The following is a 26,033-nucleotide window of genomic DNA, read 5'->3' as shown; positions in this document are numbered from 1 at the left end:
GAACTTCACTTAATTTTATTTATCACTTTGTAAAAAGGTTTCAATCCGATTTATCGAGGGGTTTATGAAAAAAGGGGACCATTTCCGGTCAACTTAAAAAATAATAAGATAAGCGTTGCAAAATTCAATTATTTATTATTAGCTGTGGTAAAACTAATAAAATATATATTTTCGTACAGATTTGTGAATAAATTAATGTTAATGATCAATGAAGTTAGCGATTCCTATAATTCCGATTTAATGTGAGTCATCAATGCATTAAAACCATGAATAATTTCAGCATCACAGCGTGCATTATATTATGGAACATCGCCGGGAAAAGCATTACGGTTAAAATCATTATTGGCTACAGCAGCGGTTCCCAACCTTTTTTGACTCGCGTACCACTTGGTAGTACATAACGCTAAATTGTACCACCTAATTTTGAATTTTGTTTTTGCAAGTGTAATTATATAGTATTTGCATGGTAAGGAATGTGAAGACAGGATAGACGTAATAGATATTTTGTTAAGAAATTTTGTGGAAAAAAGTTATTTGCGGAATCACAATTATAATATGCTCAAAGTTTAATATATTTATCTACTATTTTGTCATACTTCTATTATTGATAAATGGTTTTAATAAAAACAAAAAATTACAAAGTACATATAATATATTTTCTTTTCATTAATTAAATTATGTACCCTAAAGTCTGGAGCTGCATTCAATCTATTTCTATGTTTGTCTTTTATTAAAATATATGAAGAGAAAGCTCTCTCAACCAGTTCAGTGCTAGTAAACGGCGACAGAAATTGAAGCGCTATGTCATAAAGCTGTTCATATTCTTCACTAATACCTAGCCAAAAATTAATAACCTTATTTATTTCGAATTCAGTTTTTAAATGCTACAATTTGAAAGTTCAATCAAGTTCTCCTTTTCCTTGGTAGCTGTCCGAAAATGTTCACTATCAAAGGGGTTTGAAATCAAATTGTTTGCTTCTAAAAGGTGTGGGGAAGCACTGCGTAAAAGACGATTTCAGCCCTATTAAATATTCAATTATTTTTTCACGTATATCCCGAGACATACGACTCTTCAGTTTGATCATTTTCGATACATAAATTCCAAAAATCTAATTTTCTAATCATATCTACTTTCAATTTTATCTGTAACATTAAAGATTATTATCGAACTGTTTTCGAGTGTCAAATTCAAGTTATTTATTTATTGGAGCGTGAACGCGGTAAATTCAAAAATGCACTCCAAAATCCATGCCGGATCTGAGGAAAACGTATCGATTGCCAGATTTTCGATCGTCGACTGTACATATTGACGTCAACGATGACTAATTAAGATAATGTTTATAAATCACTAGTTGTTTTACCCGGCTTCGCTCAGAATTTGTAATATAAACAGCTTAAACATGGCGAATCTAATAGTAAATATTAATTTGTTTTTTTATTCAATTTATTTTAATCGAAAAAAATATAATATTCAACCAATTGAATTCTCGTCATTGAAATTTTATTTTGTTTTCGAAATTCCCAAACAAAGATACAAACTTACAAAGTCTCTTTCGAAATTATATATTAGATATAAAAAATATTTCTATTTTTATTATTGTAAATCATTCATGCATTGTTCACCAGTTGTTCAGCATGTCCACCATGACTGATTTTTTTTCGCATACCACAGGTTGGGAAACGCTGGACTACAGGATGCTTGCACAAAACTATCATCGACCACGACTTTATTTGAAAAGTATTTAATGATTGACCATAATTTTTGTTCAATTTTATGGAAGCGAAAGGGATAAGGTATATAATAAGAGGTAAGTAAAAAAAGCACATTTTCAAAATAGACAATTACATATATTTTTAAAACCAACAATCAAAAATAAAGAATATTTCACATCTTATTTATTCACTTTATCTTTCTACTTTATTTAGCTTAATATTAAATATTTATGCTAAAATATAACTACGAATGATGAGATTATAAACAGAAATATATTGTATGTAAACATAGTAACTGAAATATAAAAAGGCTATTGAATCAAAATAAATACAATAAATGTATATAAAATTTTACTACTTAAATAATACAAATTTAAGCATCAGCCAATATTTGCGCAAATACAAATATTTATTATGCACATTACACAATCGTTAAATTTGTTCACATTCTAGGCTATAATACAGATAATTGTGTAATAAACATCCACTTTGGATCAATACAACATTTTTATATATCATATTTATAATCAATCACTATCATTTGAAAGGTTTCAATAAAATTATAATGATTTTTTTTATATTACACGCATGGTGTAGTATTTTTAAGTAAATAAAAAATGTATCATTTAAGAGTAAAATAAAATATAAATTACAGAAAAACAAAATATAATTTAAGCAGTATATGTAAATTATGCGATGAATGGATTTTTAAATGCTAGTTTTGTATGACTTACAAAATCAAAAAAAGTATTCATTTCATGTAATCATTTTAATGAGTTATAAATTAAATTATTTTTGAATAAAAATAACTATATTTAGCTAAAATATTTTTATCATTGGAATTTTGCTAACACAATTTAGAAATCATCTCATACAATAGAAATAAACGTATATGTATGTACGGAAGTGTAAAAGATTATTTTCATTTTCGTACATTAAAATTAAAATTTATATATGTACATAAATACACTACTTATCGTTTTCAACAGATAAGTCTTAGGATGCCATTACATTTGGTATTCTTGGAATGCGGGATAAGGCATTTGAATTGGTAAAAATTGAATTACTTGTCTTATCTGAAAAAAAAAAAAAAAACAATTAAATATAATATTATTAAAATAAATCATCATATATATAAAGACGGTAATCTGTGTGTGTGTGTGTGTGTGTCCTAACTCTCGCCGAACATAATGAACGAATCGATAAAAATCGATAAATTCATTTTTCGACGAGACGACTTTGTCGCGACTCGAACCGATCACCCCAAATAGCCGGAATATAGGTCTTAATTGAGCTAATGGTCACGTACATCACGCCAAATCCAATTCTTCATTTCGCCTTTTTTTTTTAAACATTAATTGAAATATTCCTTCTCGCCATATAAAAATACGTAATTTTAATAATTTCATTTAGCGAGGTTTTGAACCATTTTTTTATAGATTTATTTTTAATTAAATTTAAATTATTTATATTTTGACGATATTCGAGAAAAAAATTGATTTCATTCACCGCGGGCGCCGGGAATCGAACCTCCGACCATCTGATCCAAACGAAATGTCCTCACAAGCCCGCACCGCACGCCATATCCTCGCCCAGAATACGTGTTGTAAATACACATCATATGTGTGTATATGCACGTAATTTGTTATGTGTAATAATAATATTCAACGTTACGAGGTCAATGACCGTTTGTGTATAATCGGAAATATTACATTTTGTTAACTTTAATTAACATTTTGTTAACGTTAACTTTAAGAATTGAAAATAATTAAAAATAAAGAATTGAAAACTATCTATGAGTCTACGAAAATAACGGTTCCGGTTCCGGATTTTTTTTTTAGTTTTATACGGGTATATAATAATTCTATACCCATGCGATGATATTTCATCGGGCTATTCACTAGTATATATATAATAGCGCTATTCTGTGTGTGTGTGTGTGTGTGTCTGTGTGCGATAACGCTCACTGTACTATAATAGTCGTTTCGATTCGACATATGTATGCAGGTCACAGTTAAAACACTGCCAACAAAACGTACGAATATAATAACAGAACAACAAAAAACTTCTATATATACTGTTTATCAATGTTTCCTCTCGCTAGAGCAAAAAGTTTCTGGGCATTTAGCGCCATCTACTGAAAATTTATTTAATTAATTTTTCTATTGATACTTTATATTGTTTATATATACATAGTAGGTAGTTTTTACCATATTTTTAAACAATTAAATATAAATATTAAATTAAATACATTTAAAAGGTATTTTAAATAAAAATACGACCGCGTGCGGATCGAACACAGGACCAACACATTTCTTCTAATTATTTTTAAATTAATAGCTTAGCATGCCATAACCTATGCGATGATATTCCATCGGGCACAACACTAGTTATTACATAAAAATAATAATACAAACCGCATAACTCTGGCAGCGGACTGCCTGGAGGTGGAGCCGGTGGAGGTAATTTATCCCAACGAGGATGGTAATCGGGCCAATTTGAAGGACAAGGATAAGCGTGTCCACCACACGACTTCCGCTTTTTCTTTTTGACAGAAATTCCTTCGGGTGATGACGGTGGTATCTAAATTGAGAAATAAAATCAATTTAATTCGAATAACAATACAATACGGTATATTATTTGAATAGTAATATTGTACCACTGAATTTGCCAGTTCATTTTCACAATCAGAATCTTGCCCGGGTGCAAATCCATCAGCAAAGCTAACTTTTTTACCCTTCCTTATTCTTGGATCGACCTGAGTTAATCTAACGCCCCTACTAATAATACAACAAATAAAGCAATTAGTTGATAATATAAATATGCGAAAGAATTATAACTTCGTGAGACTTACACAATGAGAATTCCCTTTTCAGGCGATTTGTCTGTTTTTATGGGTTGTTCAACTGCTTCAATACCTACCAAATAAAATAACTTAGCAACCGGTTTTATAATCAAAATCGTATATACATATGAAAACGTAAAATTTATGTACCTGGATATTTCAACACCATATTGATTCTATCGTCCAATGATATTTTCCTGAGCGGTGGTCTTCCATCGCCAAATTCAGACTTCAAATCGACTCCGAACTCATCGCCGTCCATATTTTGCTTATCAAACACGTCATAGTTTTCATAGTTTTCTAGATCATTATCAAAGTTTTGAGTGTTTGGTACAATATTTCGAGATGAGATGGTTTGAATTTTGTAAATTTTATTTTCAGTCTTCATTTCAGTATCGTTCTCATTGGGCTGATAGACTTCGCTGCTGGATTCAATTTGAGCATATGGATTTGTATTATGCAAGTTTGCCTCAACTTGGAGGGGGGTTTCGATTATGATATCCGAATTGATATCTTGAAAACTGGAATCTCTGTCAGATAAACTACCTGGAAACCAAAAAAATTTACTTTAATAAAAAAAAATCGAATGTGACTAACCCATGACTTTATCTATTTATTTGAGGAATATAAGGTCACAAAACAAAATTCGATAATTAAACGTACATACACGTTCACACATACAGGGTTATGAGATTATTTTCAATGCAAATTGAGAGCAAATGTAGGGAAACTTACACAAGACAAAAGTTCTACTACCGGTTGTTGAATTTTGTTCGAAATTTTTATATTACTTAAAATCACTATAATTATTATACACATTAAATATTAAGAAAATAAAAATAATTTAAAAGGTCAAAATAAAATAATGAATTATTGTTTAAAAAAAAAATACTATTTCCGGTTTACGAATTCTGACTAACACCTTATCAGCTCTAAGTTAGTACATAAAGAATACAAATATAAATTTTCAGCTTGATACGTTCAGGGGTGTGGACAGAATAGTGGCCACAACATTTTTCACCTTTCTAAGTGGAAAAAATCCAGTGGCGGCTCGTCCATACGCACTGCGGTACTGCAGCACCCCCAAGGAAATTGAGAAAAATTTAATATTATTATATACGTAAATGTATGTATATTATATGAAAATATCAATACTATTTAAGCGTGTATTAAGCTCGCCCGCACACCGATACATCCAATAATGATCATACATCGCGGTACTAATATCAGAAAGTGAGGCATCGTTTATGATTTTGTGCAGTACGGTTTTCGATGGAATTGCTCGAGTGGGCGAAGGAGGGGCGCGGGGGCAGCTAGAAGCTTGGTCCGTACTGCACTCCCAACAGTGCCATGTAAACACATTTCTTGTTGCGTTCGTGTGCGCTCGACACGCTCCTCACTTTTCCTCATTTCTTTCTACACCTCTTACACTTTCTATCTTTCTACACTTCCTTCTACACGTCACTCTAAGTATTTAAGATGGTATACAAATCAAGAGAAGCTGAGCCAATATTTTCAAGAACTTAAATATTCTTCCGAAAATACTGATAAAACAATAACAGATTCTACCAATTTACTGAATACAATTGTGCGATGTTATTATTAAGGATATAAAAGAAAGATATGCCAATGAAAGAAATGAAATGAAAGATCTACTACTAACCATTGAATCATATCCAATGCTAGATAAAGAAAAACTTCAAACTGAATTAGAAGTGTTTTACTCAAGGAAAGAAATGCATAGTATTAACGATTTATTAATAATTTTAAAACTGATTTTTGCAATCAATTTATGCAAAGTTCGTGTGGAAATAGCAAAACTTATTCAAATTCTGCTTACAACTTCAACTACCTCTGAGCCAGAAGGGTGTTTTTCATCAATAAATAGAATAAAGACATACATATACGAGTATAAGAAACACAATGGTTCAGGAAAGATTGACGGCTTTGTCTATGCTGTCAATTGAAAAAAAAAATGATTATGAACAGTATAAAATTTAACGAAAAGGTGATAGATCTTTTTTCAAAGAAAAAAGACAGAAGAATCAATTTTATAATGAAATAAAATACATATAATGTTTAATTTTGATAATATTATGTTAATAGTAAAATATAATCCAAATAAACATTTTTTTTATTTTTAATCAACCGCAGCACCCCCAGATATCTTATCCACGAGCCGCCACTGAAAAAATCCCACTTCCGGTTTATTAAATTTAGTAAGTTTTTTTTATTTTCATCACATTGATACAAGAATTATACTTGAATTTTTTCGTGAAGAGCACACATGTTTAAGGGGTCAAAAAAAATAGTGGAAGAAAAATCGAACAACAGTAAGCTGCCACTTCCCGTTGACGAATGCTTACCAAATTTTATACATAACTTGGTCTTAAGCTTAAACTTGCAGATATGAAATTTCAGTTCAATAAACCAAAAGGTTTCTGAGGAAAACATAAAAAAACCTCGATTCTCCAGAGTAAAAGTACTACTTCCGGTTCAGGTAAAAATATTCGGGTATAAAATTTATAATTTCTATTACATGTAAAAAAATTTCAGTTAGCGGTTTGGGAGATAATTGAATTCAAAAACTTACAAAAAAGAGGACACCTACATATAAGGGGAGGTACCATTTCCGGTCAACTTATAAATTTGAAAAAAATTTATAAGTTGAGTATCGATAAGAATTTCAGTAACCGATACTAAGTTTCAACTCGATAGGACTAATGGTGTTCAAAAAAATTCCCAAAATACACAGACTTGATCATGAAAACGTGATCAGTGATCGATTCTGAGTTCGAATCAGTCAAAATCTCGAGTTCGAATTTTCGCATGATCACAAAACTCCATTTATAGTTACTACGTACATAGATAAAGTAAAAATGAAACAAAAACCGTTTTAACTAACGGTAAATAAATAAAAAATACCCCATCTAGAAGGCTTCTTTTCTCTGTGCGGTTTGGGTGCAGTGCTAGGTCGCCAATCGCATTCCACTCTTCCAATCCGGGTCGCACCGATTTTTTCAGTCTGAAATTGCGAAATATTTTCAGATTTTACAAATGCCAGAATTTATATAGCATATGTACAAATTCTATAATCCGGGAGATCAAATTTGTCTTACCTGGTCATTATTTTGGTGACTTTCAATGTTCGTATCTTTCGTATATTCCATTGATGAATTAACTACAATGTCATTTGAAATATCCTTTTTAATATAGTTTATATTTGAATTATGTTGTAGAGCTATATTATTATGCATTTTGTTATTTTCTTCGAGATCAATACTTTCTTTCAGCGGTAATTTTGTATGCGTTAACATTTCATTGTTATCATTATGCGAAATTTCAGTCTTAATAACAATATTGTTGATATCGTCTTTGCTTTTGTTCCCCTTGAGAAAATCATTTTGCAATTCACTTGCATTTATAATTTGTTGCCTAAAGGTCGATCGACTATTTCTAGAAAGTTCATCGATTTTGACAGCCTTCTGGGAATCTTCTTCATCGGAGACTCTTTCTTTTTTAATATTCATCAATGTATTCGTATTGAAAGCGTAATTTTCGTCGTCAATGAAGTCACCGTCGAAGCTTTTACTTTTCTTTGACTGTATATTGAATTCACTATCACAACTATCTCTAGCTCTTTTGTTACTTATTTTTTCAGTATCAGATTGATCAGATTCACTGGAAGAATACGAACTACTAGAACTATCAATTTCTACTGAAAGTTTTCTTTTTTTATGCTTGATTTTATTTCTTTTGTTTTTTATAACTCGTTTCTTACTCTTTTTCGGTATTGGAATCTTTTTTAAGTTATCGACCACAAGTTGTGTATTTTCATTGTCATATAGTAATTTAAATTCTGTCATTATTTCCTTTCTAAGCACTAATGTATCATCTTGACTTTTCTTCTCTCGGGCAAGTCTTTCTTTCAACTTTCGTTTTTTCTTTCTTAGTCTCAACTTTTTCTCAAGTTCTTTAACTTTAGCTAGCAGCTGTTTTTTTCTACGTTTAGATTTTGATAATTTTTTGTATTTCTGAAAAATAAAAACAAGATTATTGCCATCATATGTATAATATCGCTATTCTGTCTGTCCTATAATAGTCGTTTCTATGATATACTTATATACTTCATATTTAGCCAATCAGAGTGAAGTGGTCTACATGGACTAAAACCATTGACCAAAAGTGCATTTTAAGCATCCGCTATTTTTATGCGCATACATTAAGTCAGTGAACACGATATAACATATTTGTGTTTAATTATAATAATAAATGCCTAATAATTGAGCACCGAGAGACGTCAGGATGAGCGACGGGTGACGTCATCGTCAGATGCGCTGCGCGGGAGCGTTCACACATACATTCATTCATCATTTCGAATGGGTGAACTATTCATACGCACGCGTGCCTATAAATTACCTTACACTATATCCATATATATAATAGCGCTATTCCGTCTGTGTGCCTGTCTGAGATAACACTTGCCGTACTATAATAGTCGTTCGATTCGACATACATGTGTACGTAAGCTAAGCCGCTTCCAACAAAATGACGTATGAATGTAATACAAATAATAACAAAAGAAAAAGTTCTATATATACTGTTCGATGCGAATGTTTCCGCTAGGAAAATAGACCGAAATAATTTAGAAATAATATCATTTAACAGCCATCTATTGAAAATTTATTTAATTAATTAATTTTTCTATCGGTGTTTTATATTGTCCTCGTCAAACTGCTGGTTAGATTTGGGGGTTTTGTGACTCCAAATCGATCGTTTCTCTATCAGAGTTTGCCAATTTTATCTGATCATTGTTGAAACGGTTCCTGAAAATTGGTATTAGTTCATTTCCTGTTGTCACAAAATCTGTGTGTATAATTTGTAAAAGTTATGCACAGCAATCTGAAATCTATGGACATCTCTATAATTTCGTGTTTATTATATGTATAAAAAAAATTGTAATAATAATTGTACACAAAAATCTAAAAAAAAATAATCCATAGATGTATCTATGATTATTATTTCTGTACTGATTAATTGTTATATGCTATGTATTCTGATTGTATATGTATTATTGTATTTCTGACCGTTATCGTACACTCGTCGCATTGGAGCGATCTGTAATGACGAGTGTATATTGATTGTAACAATAAAATAAAATAAAATAAAATAAAATATTGTTTATATGTACCTACATACATAGGTAGGTACCATTTACATATAATTCATATTAAACAATTAAATATAAATATTAAATCTAATATATAATTTCGAAAGAAGCTTTGTATGCAAGTATTTTTGGTTGGGAACTTCGAAAACAAAACAAAGTTTCTATGACGACGATTCGATATATATTTTTTTCGATTAAAATAAAAAAAACAGATGAATATTTACTATTAGATTCGCCATTTTTAAGCTGTTTATATTACAAATACTGAGCGAAGCCCGATAAAACAACTAGTTAAATATATTTAAAAGGTATTTGACAAAAATTGGAGCGCATGAGGGATCAGACACATTTCTTTTCATTTTTTTATTTAATAACTTAATATAGCAACACCCATGCGATGATACGTCATCAGGTACAACACTAGTTTATATATAAACACTAGCTGAACCCAACATGCGTTGCAATGCCACAATAACGCATGCAATTCCCGTTCCCGTTTCTCGATGTGTTTCGATAAGTGAATGTTTCAGTTTGTAATTAATACTTAATAATCAAATTAAATTACAGTAATGATAATTTGTCGGAGAAACACAGGCGGCGAACACATTTGAAATTATTCAATTGTTTATTTATTTCACCCTAACAACGCAGGTGGCGACGCGAACACATTTGAAATTATTGCGTTGCAAATGCCACTCATTCCTGTTTTCCCGATCCTGTATTTGGGTGATTTTTTTTTTACAGAAACCATCACGGGCATGCACACAATAACTCATGTAAGTTTTATCGCCATCAGTTGAATGGTATAGGAACGCATACGCGACAGACAAACATTGATTTTTATATATATATATACATATACACCAGTAGTCACATAAAACGGAACGCTTGTGCATTTTACGACTTCGAGGCCATTAAAGGATTATCCCTTTATGTGTAGGGTTTTTAACGACCAAATATTCTAAATCCCTTTATGTGTAGGGTTTTTAACGACCAAATATGATTGTTTTCTAAGATTTGAGTTCAGTTTAGTGTGGGTTTTCGAGGAGAAAGCATCAAATTCGAATTTTAGCACGTCAACATGAAAAAACGAGCTCAGTTATCATCGGAGAAGAGTGTAAAAATCGCGACATTGGCGAGTTCAGGATTTTCCTTTCGGTCAATTTCCAAGAAAATGGGATGTTCTATATCGACTGTTTCGAGAATATTGAAAAAAAAAAGAGAATCTGGAAGTTTTGATCGTAAGGAGGGGACCGGACTGAAAAGATGCACATCGGAGTGGCAAGACCGTGTAATAACCAGATTATCTTTACAGCAGCGATTCAAAACTGCTGTAGAAATAAGAACAGATGTATCGTCACAATTTTCCATGGAAATCAGCGACTCAACAGTAAGAAGGCGACTCAGAGAAGCTGGACTCTACAGTAGGAAAGCTGCAAAAAAACCACTCCTAACCAAGAGAATGAAAAACAATCGATTGGAATGGGCGAAAGCACATGAAAATTGGAGTCCATCAGATTGGCAACGAGTGATATTTTCCGACGAATCAAAGTTTAACCTCTATAGTCCTGATGGTTTTCCGTATGTTCGAAGGAAAGTTGGCGAAAGGTATAATGAAAATTGTACCCTTAAAACTGTTAAGCATCCTCCAATTCAAATGGTCTGGGGATGCTTTTCGTACCATAGCATTGGACAATTGGAGTTTCTACAAGGTGCCATCGATGGAAAAAAATATAAAAAAATTTTAGAAGAAAGCTTTGTCCCATCGATGGAAAACCACCTTTCATATTCCGATGATATAATTTTTCAAGATGACTCTGCCCCTTCTCATCGAGCTAAATTGGTGAGTAGTCATTTTATTTGATAGCATTGAATATAAATTATAAAATTTCAATCAAAAAACGGAAATATTTTTTTTTACTTTTTTTTAGGTTCGGGACTATTTACAAGAAATGGGTGTAAAGACACTACCATGGCCTGGCAATAGTCCCGATTTAAATCCAATCGAAAATTTATGGATGTGTATCAAGTACAGGATAAGGAAGAACAATGTTACTACTCTTAAATCGTTGAAAGAAATAATAGAAAAGATATGGTACGAAGACTTCCCGATCGAAAATTTAAAAACTTTAGTAGATTCTATGCCAAACCGAATAAAAGAAGTTATAAAATCGAAAGGAGCTGCTACAAAATATTAATTTCTTTTTTATAAGTTGTAAATAATAATATGTGATTGTAATAAAATTAAAAATGTATATGTATAGTGTTATTTTCATTTAACCGTGAAGTCAACGCACGGTCGTAAAATCTGCCCTCCATTAAATTTGTCCCCAACTAATTTTTATCAACTTTTTTTTTCACGTTTGGTGTTACAAGAATGCACTATGGTACAACCTATCATTTAAATGACTTTCGGTTTTGGTTTTATATAAGATTACCGAAATTTCACGCAAAAATATGTTTCGCTTTAGCGTTCCGTTTTATGTGACTGCTGCGTATATATATGTATGTATACATAGAACTTTATTTTAATTCGTGTATCAATTCCTTTCCGTAGCCACCCGTTGAAATCAACGGACACAACACTAGTTAAATATATTAAGACACCAAACTACATATGTTCAAAAATAAAAAAAAAAAACGTATAAAAACCTTTTTCGAGAGGGCTATTTTCTTTTTTGATTTAGATCGCACCTCATCTGACGAAGAATCGCTGCTGCTGCTGCTGCTGCTGCTGCTACTGCTGCTGCTGCTGCTGCTGCTGCTGCTGCTGCTGCTACTACTACTACTACTCGAAGATGAAAAGTCGGTACTACTCGTAGACCCATCGCTAGATGTAGAGCTCATGCTACTCGTCGAAGAGGCATCACTACTGCTCGTTGTGCTGTCATTAGATCCACTGCCATCTTCAGAGCTACTACTTTCAGACGAATCATCACTAGTAGACGAGGAATCAGTAGTAGAAGACGATTGATAATAATCCTTTTTATTCGATTTCTTTTGTTTGCCCTTGTGACGACGTGAACTTATTTTTGCATGGCCTTTTCGCTGCTTCGTCGGTTTGACGCTAAAATATTAAACAGGAAGAAAAGAAAAATTTACATACATTTCATATTAATTCAATATTTCCTTGTTGATTTAATTACCTTGAATGATTAGAGTTGACATATTTTTCTTTTTTCTCATCATCTGAAAGATTGTCGCTACTCCAACAATCTGCTATAATTTTCTTTTCCTTTGCATTAATATTAATTATTAAATCTTCTGTAAATATATCTGTAGTGAACATTTCTTCACGATTAACCTTCAAATTGCATTTATCAATGACGGATATATTTGAAAATTCAATTTTTTCCGGACTGCTTTCGACTTTTGACTCGACATTGAAATTACAATCCATATCATTCTCTGAATGAAAACTTCCATTTGTGGCTTTACTATCGAGAGAAAATTCTCGGAAGTCTGAATTGTTCAAACTAACGGGTGACATTTCTTTTACGGCATTAGAGTCGGTATTTTTTTCCGCCTCGTTGCACTCATCGGCAATTTCCGGCCACACGGCTTCCATGAATTTCTCATACTCGGAATCCAGCGAAGAGGCGCCCGGCATTGGAACACAAGTAATATCATCAATCAAATTGGCATCGGAAGAAATCAAATCACTTTCAGATACGGCATTAATAAGGGGAACATTCAAGTTTTTAAAATTCAGTGAAGTTTCTTTATGCGGTGATATGTTTTCGGGTATGTGAGAGACTAATTTATCTTGAAGCTTTTGTACGGGATTTGAAGAGAGTGATGAAGAATCGTCCGTTTCCCAATTGGAATAAACTACAGGCGGTGATATGTCTTTAAATGCATTTTCAGTCTTTGGATACCAATTCCGAACCAAATCCTCGTTTTTATCACAACTGAAATAATTAAAAAAAATAAACATTAAATCGAATGCGCTAATTATTAACACGACTCATCATATAAAAGCATGTTTACCTTTGATTGACAGACATAGAAGCCGTTATGAGATCAACATTAGATGAAAGCTTTTCGTAACACTTGGTCCGCTCTTTGACACATTGGCAAGTGTTCAAATTTTCACAGTAGTCTAATGACGGCTGAGTGCAAGTTTTTCTACACGACATACAAATAAAATTAACACACCGAAATAACAAGAATACATAACGTAATTGTGATTGTGAAGAAATACCTGAAACATTTTATTGAGCTGTGTTTATTCGGATGACACATTTGTTCTATATCTACCCAAACATCTTCAATTTTTTCACTTTCGTTATTAAACTCTTCATTTAACGACTGATCCGCTTCAGGAGCATAGCTTTCGTCGATTGTAAAAGGTAAATCGTGAAACGAAGGGGTAGGTTCTCCGCTCGATTCCATTCCGGGACTGTACAAAACTTTATCACTATTAAATGTATCAGAAAGATTGAATTCTTGACATTTGCTAAAGGTCGTAGGTCTCTTATTGTAATCTTCTACCAAGTTGGCAGTCATTTTCCGCTCGTGAGAGGTATCCCTCTCGGGATATGAAACGCGTTCTGCTGCTTCACTTAGTTCAGAAATTGGCACAAATTTATCTTTTAAGAATCTACCGTATATATGTTGCGACGCCTGATTTCTTTCAGGAATTGGAGATACGTCTGTTGCAACTTCTTTTTCGCTAACATTATCATCGCTGACAGAGCTTTTACTCGATTTATCAACGGAAAACATGTCAATATCGCTTTTTTCTTTGACTAGCTTAAGCTCTACAATTGCTTCAGTGGCATGCTGTTGGATAGTATCTTCATTTACATCAGGAACTGGTGTAGGTTTTTCAATAAAATCTGAGGTATTAATGTCGGGTTTAGCTTTTTCAATGCTACTATCTCTTTTGCTATGATTATATCTAAAATCTTTAGGACTTTCTTTTCTCGTTTTACTACTGGAAGAGTGATGATTTGAACTACGTCTACTGGAAGATTCGGGAGATCTACGATTCGATCTGGAGTGAGAATTGTGTCTTCTTCTTGTCTTCTGCCTGTCGTTTCTATCATTCCTATTATCATCCCATCTATCAGAATATCGTCCTCTATCCGATCGGCCATGGTTGTGATACTTATGTCGAAAATTATCATCTTTGTTGTTTTTCTCGGGCGGTTTAATTTTTTGCAATTTTTTATCACCCGATATGAGAGATTTGTATTTCAATTCAACATTACCAGGCAGTAACTTCGCTTTATTGAGTAGTATTTCTACTTGCTCTGGATCTGGATGAAAATTATTTTTAAGACGACTACTTATTTAAAAGAAAAATGTGCATATGAAAGAAATAGTTACCTAATAGATTTTGTATGGGTGGCATGGCTTTTGTTGGCATAGCTTTTGGAGTAAAACCAGGAACCAAACCGAGAGGAATTCCCAATTTTACCAAAGCTAATTTGGTGTCTTGTTCTTTCTTTAATTCTAAAATTTCCGTTAAGGTTAAACGACTTCTTTCATATCCGTTCATTGCTTAAAATTAAAAATGCATTTTGTAATCAACGGTTTTAAAACATGCAAAATTACACTGAAAAGAAAATAAAAATCACCTCTTTTATAGGTCTTCTTGGGAGTACTATTTTTAATTTTATCTGAAACTTCTTCCAAGCAATTCATTTTTGAAACATTTGACACTCTTTTCAAAGAACCTTGCACCTTATTTCCGATCAATACAGAACTTGACGTATCTAGATAGATATAATTATACATATAATTAAGCAAATCTAATCAATTAAATGAAATAACTAATCGAAAATATCTTACTGGCATTAGAAATTTGTTGCAATGATGTTGGTGAACTAGTATTAGTTTGCCTCTTTTGTATACAAAACGCTTGCAAGCGCTTTTTGGCGAGTTCGGTTCCAAGAACGGACGATTTAGTAGAAGTAGGTGGACCGGCACATGTCTGTAATGGGAAAGCATATCTATTTATTTATCTTTAATTTACACGAAGAAGGCCCAACAGGTAACCCCAATGCCCCTTCCTGGCCAGAAACATTGTACATTTGATACTACATCTAATATATAATTTCGAAAGAGACTTTGTATGTAACTATTGTTGGTTCGTAGAAAAACATATGAATATTCAAATAAATTTAATAAAATTTTTACTATTAGATTGGCCATATTTAACGAGTTTATATTACAAATACCGAGCAAAGCCGGGTAAAAACACTAGTAGTATAATACAAAGTAAATACATATCAATTAACATCCAATCTAAAGAGGCATTTATAGTCAAATTTGTAAATGTGCAACATTTTATACAATTCAGCGAAATTCGAAATTGCCGAAAACTCGAGATTTTGCTAGAAAATGGGTAAGGTTGCCAATTTGTTGGAACTGTTTCAATGAAAATCAGATAAATTGGCAAACTCTGATAAACGACCGACCTGGAGTCACAAATCCAAGATCTGGCCAGCAGAAACCAATGGAATTTGAACCCGTGACCACTTTGTGCAAAGCATTATATGCTAACTACAAGGCTATTGAAATGGAAAAATAAAATATGAAATGCAGATAGCTCAAATCATCATAAATGTATATATATATATAATATAACACTATTCCATCTGTGTGTCTGTCTAACGCTCGCCGTACTATAATAGTCGTTTCGATTCGACATACATATGTACATCACAGCTAAACCACTGCCAACAAAACGTATCATATATATACAAATATAATAACAAAATAAAAAAACTTCTATATATACTGTTTGCTACCAATTTTTCCACTAAACAAATAGAAGGCGCTTAATCTCTGAGCGTTTAACGCCATCTTTTGAAAATTTATTTAATTAATTAATTAATTTTTCTATTGTTTATATATAGGTAGGTAGGAAGTCATTACCATATTTCATTAAATATTAAATTAATATATTTAAAATGTATTTGAAAAAAACATCTATAAAATCGCCTCTTTTTTACACCCACGAAAAGAGTCCAGCGTGCTTATTTAACGGTCTATTTAAAAAAAAATACTCGCACAGTTGCATAGAAAATATCTTTCTCATACCGATGATGAAAATTTTTTAAAAATTGGTCCACTTTCGGAGGAGAAAATTGGAGAATACGAAACCTTGATTTTGTCGATTTAAAATACGTATTATCTGGTCGAAGCGCAACTGTCGCATTCACTCAATATATATATTGATATATATTGTCGCATTCACTCAATATATATATCAAAGAAAGGAACGGCAACAAAATTAAGGTTTCGGGTGTACAGCCCTCTTAATATGCAAACACCCATGCGATGATACTTCATCAGGTACAACACTAGTTATATTATAAATACAATTTAGAAATCTCTTTTAGTACTTGGATTTAAATTCAACATATTCACCGTCGACACATTATATGTACATATGGGTATTAATGTGAATACGGGAGGAAAAGCCTGTTAAGTGAGTATGTACCGTTTACCATGCACCCTTTTTTTTTTTGATCTTTCGACTTAAGATCTTTTGATTTTCGATCTTTGCCTTCCGATATTTGCGTTTTCCGGCATTTCACATTCCGGCCCGTCACGGAGACCAGTACATACATATATTCAAAAACAATACAATTATACAGTCGTTATAATATATCATGATTTATATAAGAATCGGTGTGAGAAAAATAATACAAGCATATACGGAAGACAAACCGGCACTGTATCGTCGGTAGGACTGAATGCTTTGGTATCCTTGGTGAATTTGTTGAGGAGGCCGTCCGTATCCAACGTCCCATATTTAGCGGGAGAGGTGCATTGAGCGTATTCGTCCTCCCGGGGCGGGGACACCCCAGGAGGTAGTATGATATCCCTCGTTCCAGGAGGTCCATCTGCAGGCACGGGAATGTGCAGCAGACTCGAAGGTCGCACCGGTATTTCCGGGATCGGGATCTCCTCGAGCTGGAAATCGAAAGGTCCGTTGGAGTCCATTCTGCCGCTCCGTCAGCCTCCCCCGTCACTCCTCGTCTGTCAGCTGTCAGCTGTCAAACGGTCAGGCCAGGAAAGTACGAGCCATCCCAGCCGCAGGTTATGACAGGTGGGCCGCGCCGCCCCCCCGTGGCGGTCCTAACGAGCATCGACACGGCCATTACCGCAGCGACAGATCGACGACCATTCTCACTCCAAACACCATAAATGTCGATTCGATATTCTCATTTCGCATTACTAAAACGTTCATGCTGGTCCTAAATAATATTTATTTTATTTTATTTTACACATATATACCAGAAAAACCCCAATGCGTCTTCTCGGCCAATTACAAACATCGATATACAATCTATAGATTAATTTTGACAGAGCAAATTAGAGACATATATGGATAAATTTTTGATGAACTTTCGGAGCATCCTTTAAAAAACTCAATGAAAGTGGACAGATGATCTGGTGTAACCGTAAAGAGACCGATGTAATCGGAAATTAAGTTGAGAAGACGAATATGTGAGGATGCCGGTTTTCGCCTTGAAAATTGTGGAAACGTATGGGAGTCCATAGTTTCAATTCTTTAATCAAGTTTATCTCAACTCTGAATAGTTTATAAGTGTGATACAGGGGCGTCATTTGGGGCTGGGGTTGCTGCTGTTCAAATTCCCTAGATTTGAAAGTGACTATCCACGTTTTTTAATGTACTATTATGAATTTGAATTAAAATACTAAACCAACAAAAATAGAATATTGAAATTCTTTAGAGCACTGTTAGGTACACGTCGGTTTTTCCCAGAAAAAAAAATGCTAAATCCCAAATATATTTTGTTTTGTTGTTTGTCTTGCTTTGAAAGATATTTGTAAGACTTTTTTATCCTTTAAAATTATTATACTATTAATTTTATTGATAAAAATATATAATTAAAAGAAATAGTTATTATATTATTCATATACTCTCATTTTTTAATATAATACACCCCCCCCCCCTAAAAAGTCATTCGTTACTGGTCAAAAACGTTGTCTCCTCTGGGAAAAGTTGAAATGACGCCCCTGGTGAGATATCAATTGGCTATTCCTTCTGAAAGATATGGTTACATAACCCAAAGTTTCTAGTACAAATGTACTGGGATAAAGTAGGGGTAGTACCTAAACTCTCTCATATATAAATATCGACGAAATTTCCTCTGAACTAATTTGTAAGGAGTGGGTTACTCCACTGGGACTAAAGAGTTATAAAGAATACGTAAATTGAAACAGTATGTTATTGACTTCAGATAAAATCCAAACGATAACTCATCTAGTGTCAGATTGTAAAATTTATTTCCTGCATTATTGTTGCCGATATGTCGAATGAAATAAAAAGCTTATGAAAAATTGGACTAATTTCATTTTGTATTATTCATTTTATAACGCTTAGGAAGTTGGGCATCAATATAAAAGTTTCTGGCTCTCTAGGATGATGTCAAAGCGAGCCCTACGTCATACCCTTTGAAACGTCATTGTAATGTCCAATTGTTCATGACGTCATAGAGGGATAATGTTAGCCCGTTGGCGCGTTGATAAATGATCGTACTGACCTGATTTTAGAGGGTGACGAGGCCTTTCGCGAGGTCTCCGAGAGTCAGATTTCCAATCCTTCCCGGCCTCGTCTTTCGAGGGTCTCGACTCTCCTCTCTCGTGGTCTGGAGTCGGCTTGTCATTGACGACGAGGTCCAGCTGTTGACGAGATTTTTCGTCAAGGAAGCTGGTGTTGTTTTGATGATGGATGGACGAAGGCCCTTCATAAAAGGTGCCCGTGGATGAAGGAAGATTGGGAGAGGTCTGCGCCAAAAGAATAACTGAGATATTGCCGCGTTCGGGATTAACAGAAACCATTCTCCGGGTGAAAGTAGGAATACCAACTTATCTATTGGTGATTTATACCAACTGTGTTTGTGGTCGACATAAAGCGGAAGGGGCCGTCTACACCAACAATATTATATTACTTACAATATTTTCCGTATTCAGTTCCCATATAGCAACCTGAGGTGGTTATTTGGGAACTGGATACGAAAAATTGTAAGTAATATTGTTGGTGTCGACGGCTCCGATGGCGCTACATTAGTAATTTTTGTGGATTCATCCGGGACGTGTGAAACAATGTATATCCACCAAGACAACACTGAGCTCAGTACCCGGCGCAGGCACCGCTGTCGGTCTAATCCACGCTGCACGTGTAAAGGCGGGCTAAAGGTCTAACCGCACTATGAGACAGTGCGTTGCTGTGACGCTACGCAGCCAAATATTATTTGTATGAAATTGTATAAGATAGAACGCACTACGAGTGGCGAGACACCGCGTGCCAGAGTTGCCTATCAACTTTGACGTGTGGCGTAGCGTCGCAGCAGTGCAATTTCGCCTAGTGCGTTCGGACCTTAATGATAACTCTTTATTAGTAACTGGTAGAAATACATATGATATATTAATTACACTGAGCAACAAAAAATCACGTTTTGAGTTACCAGAGCAGAGACTAACCAATCTTTACTAAGTTTGACCCACTGAATTCGAATATGATAATGATTTTTGTTGTTTGGATCTCCTTTACGAGATATGAGAGTTTAAAAAAATGCGCACTTTTTACAGATTTTTGGCTTTTGCGGTCTTTAATTCAAAATCTAGTATTGCTGGGCTCAAAGTGAGTATTGAAATCAATAGTCAGATGTTTTTTTTATTGATTGTGATTTTTATTGTTTTAAAATACTTATAATTAATTTTCTAGCCAATTTTAAAAGTCAAAAATATATATATATATTTTTCGGATTTTTTCTCTGTGCTATTTTGCATTTGTTTGGTCGGTTTTTTTATTTCACCACGTTCATAAGGATTGGTTTTCTATCTCCATATTTTTTATTTTTATCTAAACGTATTAGCTCGAGCGGTAATTTCTAAGAAAGACTTTCGTTCAGTTTCCGTGAGCGTACACTAAAAGCGTTAGTGCAAGCGGGACGGCAAGCGAGAGTCCGCCACTTACGCGCGTAAGTGGCTGACTTGCCATCTCTCTTGACATCCCAAACAACAAAAATCATTATCATATTCGAATTCAGTGGGTCAAACTTAGTAAAGATTGGTTAGTCTCCGCTCTGGTAATTTTTTTTGTTGCTCAGTGTTATAGTCAGTTGAAACCGAAAGAGATACATATGATATATCAATTATTATATTCAATTGCCAATCATCGTTTATGTGCATTTTAAGTTCAGTTTTTGCGGCTATCGTTTCGGCTAAATATTTCGTTTAAAATTTCTATATTCGAAATCGAAAATATATTTTAACGGTATAAGAATTGTGGTTTCGAAAAAAATAATATAAATGTACATTATATTTAAAAGAATATGTATTAATTTTAGTTTTGGTCTGAATAATTTAAATTTCAGAAAACGGTTTTTTGCATTATTATGAGAAATATTAAATAAGAACTCTCTGTAAATAGGTTTTTGAGCTTTTTTCCTATTATGTTATACATGCGAATAATATAATACTATAATTACTAACAAAATTAAATTAAAATTATTAAATATAAAATGATCAGTAGATCAGTAGCTATTAAAATAGATATAAGATATATTGTGAACATAATTTAGTAATAATAAAAAGCATTTAAAAATCAAAAAAATAAGTACTCTTTGCAGAACGTGGACTGTAATTTTTTATTATCAGTTGATATTTTGAGTCGGATACGTCCTGCAGTTACGTATATTAATTAAAATTGTTATTATTGTTCAATTAAATTTTGAATTTAAATATTATACTAACTGTTTTCAGCACGTACATATAACGGTAAACAGATTATTGCGCAAATTGCGATCGCGTGTACGACAATCGTTGCTACAAAAATCGCGAATATGGAATATCTGGTACTCGAGTTCTCATTAGTTCAATATTTCGCGTTCGCAGTTTTCGATTGACAGAGTTTTTATGTGCCAGATATTCCGTGATCGAGATTTTAGTGCGAGATCACTTTTTGGGGAATAATCACCGAACCATATGTAACATATGTTCATCATTTTCATTACACGCGTTGAAAATTATGAAAATTTAGTTTGCGAAATACAGTCAGCTTACACGAGTTTGATCTGTCCTCCGGCTATATTAAATGGGTTTTTATTTTGACGATTTCGGGCTTAGTTGATTTCAAATCAGGCAAGTCAAGCAAAAAAAACAACTTTAAATATCGCATATTTTAATGATATAAAAATAATATATATGAATGTACATATATATGAACGTTGCTTGACGAATTATGAATACAAATAAACCTGTTTTTACCGGCTTCCTTTAAAGCTTTATCTATTGAAAAGTATTGTTTGTTTTAAAAACGAGTACAGGTAGGGTCGGCTTTCTCCAGACGGGAGCTCGAGTGCGAAAAAAATTTGGGCTCAAAAAAATCTAGATAATGCGAGATAAATACATACAATATAAAAAAAATGTATTCGAGGAGACTCGTTTTCCGTTAGAATTTATACAATGTTTTGTTAGAGTCTCAATGAAATGCCATTAAATAAAAAGCAAAATATTTTTTAAAAAGATGTAAGCGGGACGACTTTTGTCTTCGTGCTTCGAGTGCTCGAGACGGCAATGCAAGCACTTGTGTTTAAAAAAATGGGTACTCGTTTAGTAGCGAGGCTCGCGTTTTACGCTCAAAAATTAATTTTTAGATAGTTTTGCACATATAAAAAAAACTTAAGCATGCATGATCAAATTACCAGACCAAAATCACCCCCTGGAGTGTTTTCGGTGATATACATATTTATTTGTTTTATTTTGACATAGGTTTGACATATTTTAATTTTATCAAATGCTAGTTGTTTTACCCGGCTTCGTTCAGTATTTTAATATAAACAGCTTAAGCATGGCGAATCTAATAGTAAATATTCATTTGTTTTTTTATTAAATTTATTTGAATCGAATCGTCATAGAAACTGATTTATTTACGAAGTTCCCCTCCGGTGAATGCTCCCGGCACCCCCCGGGCCTTTGCCCCCGGTGCCCCTCGGGCCTTCACCCCGTCCCCATGTCCCCATGGAAATTTTGACATGTTTTCGAAGTTCTCAACCATTATCCAACTAACAATACTTACAAAGTCTCTTTCAAAATTATATATTAGATATCGACTTTGTTCATTATGTGATTAATAAAAAAAAAAAAATTATAAAATTGTCATATTGTGATTGAAAATTTAAGAATACGTAGTATGTTGAAATGTCGAAAAACGTGGACAGTGTTGTGTATTTTCAAATTATATAGAGAATATATAGACGACCGGGGCTGGCGTATTCTGCTCCAAATAGACCTTTTCGCAGCCAACTAAAAGTGACTTTTTTTTTCAATTGTGAATTTTAGGTAGTTACATTATAAAAAAACGTGTGTTATTTTGTATTTACAATTGTTTATTAAATAATATAAATCTATTTACAAACTTATACAAACAAAAAATTATATATTATACATTTATATAAACAAACATCTATTTACAAACTTATACAAACAATCAAGAAAAAAAGGAAAACATTTTAAATTGGTGTTTTTCGAGCTTTTGATCTCGCAAATTTATCTATTATGTTATCACAATCTAATAAATGCACCACATCACTTTCAATAAACATCATCAATAAATTATTTAAATTGTTTTGATTTAACGAATTTCTTAAACTATTTTTAACTCGTTTTAAGACTGAAAACGAACGTTCGCCACTTGCATTGCTTAAAGGAAGCGTTAGAAATTTTCTTAAAATTCAGATCAAAAACAGATCAAAACAAATAAAGATAAAAAACTCGGGTGCCAATATCTCCGTTCTGTTTTTTTTTCTAAGTTTATATCTATACGCTCATTAATTGATAACCGTTTTTGGAAAGTTAACATCAATTTGAAATGAGCTGGCGAAGATTCGTGTTCTTTTAAACTACGTGTTATGTTTTTCCAATCGTTAAATCCTGTTAATAATTTAGTTTTAGCTTGTGGAAATATTTTACATACATAACAATAAATGGATTTGCTTTTTTCTGAAAATATCAACCTGTGTCGGAGTCCTTTATAACAATTAAAATTTGATTCATAGATATTTCTATACTACATATGTTCGGTTTCTCTATGTATACTCTACTTTTATTACTTTATCTATGTACGTAGTAACAATAGATGAAGTTTTGTAATCATGCAAAAATTCGAACTCGAGATTTTGACTGATTCGAACTCAGAATCGATCACTGATCACGTTTTCATGATCTAGAAAAAATGTGTGTGTGTGTGTGTGTGTGTGTGTGTGTGTCTGTGTGGGTGTGTGTTTTGGGGATATTTTTAACACCGTTAGTCCTATCGAACTGAAACTTAGTATCGGTTACTGAAATTCTTATCGACACGACGTAAATTTTTTTCAAATTTTTAAGTTGACCGGAAATGGTACCTCGCCTTATAGGTGTCCTCTTTTTTTAAGTTTTTGAATTCAATTATCTCCCAAACCACTAACTGAATCGGACTGAATTTTTTTTAAATATAATACAAATAATAATTTTTATAACCTCATATTTTTTAAATATTTCTATCTGAACCGGAAGCAGTACTTTTACTCTAGAGAATCGAAGTTTTTTATGTTTTTTTTAGAAACCTTTTGGTTTATTGAACTGAAATTTCATATCTAGAAGTTTAAGTTTAATACCAAGTTAATTATACAATTTAGTTAGCATCCGTCAACCGGAAGTAGCAGTTTACTCTTGTTCGATTTTTCTTCCACTATTTTTTTCGACCCCTTAAACATGTGTGTTCGTCACAAAAAAATTCAAGTATAATTCTTGTATCAATTTGATGAAAATAAAAAAAATTATTATATTTTATAAACCGGAAGTGGGATTTTTTTCTCTTAGAAAGGTCGAAAATGTTGTGCCCACTACTCTGTCCACACCCCTGAACGTATTAAGCTGAAAATTTATATTTCTATCCTTTATGTATTAACTTAGAGCTGGTAGGGTTTTGATCAGAATTCGTAAACCGGAAGTAGTATTTTTTTTAAAACAATATTTTTTTTTTACGTATAGCACGGTTTATTTATTAAAAAGAAAGAATAATTTTTTCAGGTATGTATATGCTCTGGCCGCAATGCTAAATCCATATAATCATTGGGAGCCATTACAGTATCATTTTTACCTTTACTTTCTTCCTCATTTTCTTTTTCAGAAAACTGTTCTTCAGTACTTTCAGGGGTCTGTTCTTCAGACGTTGTAGGATGCTGCTCATTAATTTTTCTAAAGGGGTCTTCATCAGTTCATCTACAGGGCTGCGTTTCGATCCTTTCCAGTGGTTGGTCTTCGTTCCTTTCAGAGAGCTGCTCATCAGTTCTTCTACAGGGCTGTTTTTCGACCCTTTCAAACGTGATCACCCGTCACACTAAAACTGGTCACACCCTAAAATTGGTCAAACCCTAAAATCGGTCAACCAGTTTTCTCGTGACCGTTTATAGGGTGTGACCAGTTTTAGGGTGTGACCGGTTTTAGTGTGATGGGTGATCATGTGTGACCAATCTAGAGCGACCGGTTGTCCTGTGATTAGTTCACATATGACTAGTAGTCCGTTTACCGTCGACGGCCCCATATAGGAAGCGAAGGGGTTTGGTGCATCCGCTCTAAAATCGCCAGATTAACAGAACGGCAGCTTTAAACGTAATTCTCGTTTTCTCGAACGATAGATTGCACATCAGATGACGAGTAACCTTTCGATGTGCACAGATGCAATTATTAAAATTGAGTTGGATCTTTCTGGCGAAGATTCGGAACTTATCGAATCTTGCCTTATTAAACTCGCCTGAAAGATCCAGCTCAATTTTAATAATTACCATTTTAATAATTGCATCTGTGCACATCGAAAGGTTACCCGTCATCTGATGTGCAATCTATCATTCGAGAAGATGAGAATTGCATTTAAAGCAGCCGTCCGTTAATCTGTCGTTCAATTTGTCTGGCGATTTCAGAGCGGATGCATCGCATCCGAAGCGAAGAAATGCTTTTTGCACCATCTCAATCATTCCACTCCAGTGTAGAGGTTAAGAGACAATTATTTATGTCCTTTTGTACTAGCCTCTATACTGGTGAATTATGGACCAGATACAAGCGGGAGACGGTGAGGAAGATAAAAGTACAATACAACAACTGTTACCGTGCTCTTTTCGGGTTACCTAGGAGCTGTAGCGCGTCGCAAATGTTTGTAGAAGGGCATGTGCCTCATTTTGAAACCATTCTCAGGATGAGAGCGGCCTCTCTACGTCTTCGTATATTTTTATCGCCTAATTGTCTTCTTGCTGCTGCATCTTCTCATTTGCATTCTTC

The 26,033-nt window shown here is 33.3% G+C and overlaps 1 protein-coding gene across 1 annotated transcript; it reads right to left on the bottom strand.

The window, feature by feature from the left end:
* Nucleotides 1-1,830: 1,830 nt before the first annotated feature.
* On the bottom strand, nucleotides 1,831-17,883 carry LOC143918652 (uncharacterized). The gene is made up of 15 exons (XM_077440596.1): nucleotides 17,415-17,883; nucleotides 15,528-15,669; nucleotides 15,314-15,451; nucleotides 15,063-15,236; nucleotides 13,933-14,992; nucleotides 13,719-13,856; nucleotides 12,875-13,639; nucleotides 12,381-12,795; nucleotides 7,678-8,592; nucleotides 7,484-7,583; nucleotides 4,709-5,104; nucleotides 4,568-4,631; nucleotides 4,373-4,493; nucleotides 4,131-4,296; nucleotides 1,831-2,789 (listed from the first exon to the last, which is right to left on the bottom strand). Exons 1-15 carry the CDS (start codon nucleotides 17,688-17,690, stop codon nucleotides 2,710-2,712), a joined length of 4,950 nt encoding a protein of 1,649 aa, XP_077296722.1. The 5' UTR covers nucleotides 17,691-17,883; the 3' UTR covers nucleotides 1,831-2,709.
* Between the last annotated feature and the right edge of the window lie 8,150 nt (nucleotides 17,884-26,033).

The sequence above is a fragment of the Arctopsyche grandis genome, chromosome 11, assembly GCF_051622035.1.
Source record: "Arctopsyche grandis isolate Sample6627 chromosome 11, ASM5162203v2, whole genome shotgun sequence".
NCBI lineage: Eukaryota > Metazoa > Arthropoda > Insecta > Trichoptera > Hydropsychidae > Arctopsyche > Arctopsyche grandis.
This window is presented reverse-complemented; position numbering and strand designations above follow the sequence as displayed.

Excerpts from the sequence above, each read along its gene's own strand:
- LOC143918652 (XM_077440596.1), bottom strand. The coding sequence starts at position 17,690 with ATGGACTCCAACGGACCTTTCGATTTCCAGCTCGAGGAGATCCCGATC. Across the intron at positions 13,857-13,932 it reads AGCTCAATAAAATGTTTCAG|AAAAACTTGCACTCAGCCGT; the intron begins GTATTTCTTCAC and ends TATGTCGTGTAG. Across the intron at positions 12,796-12,874 it reads GTCAACTCTAATCATTCAAG|CGTCAAACCGACGAAGCAGC; the intron begins GTAATTAAATCA and ends TTAATATTTTAG.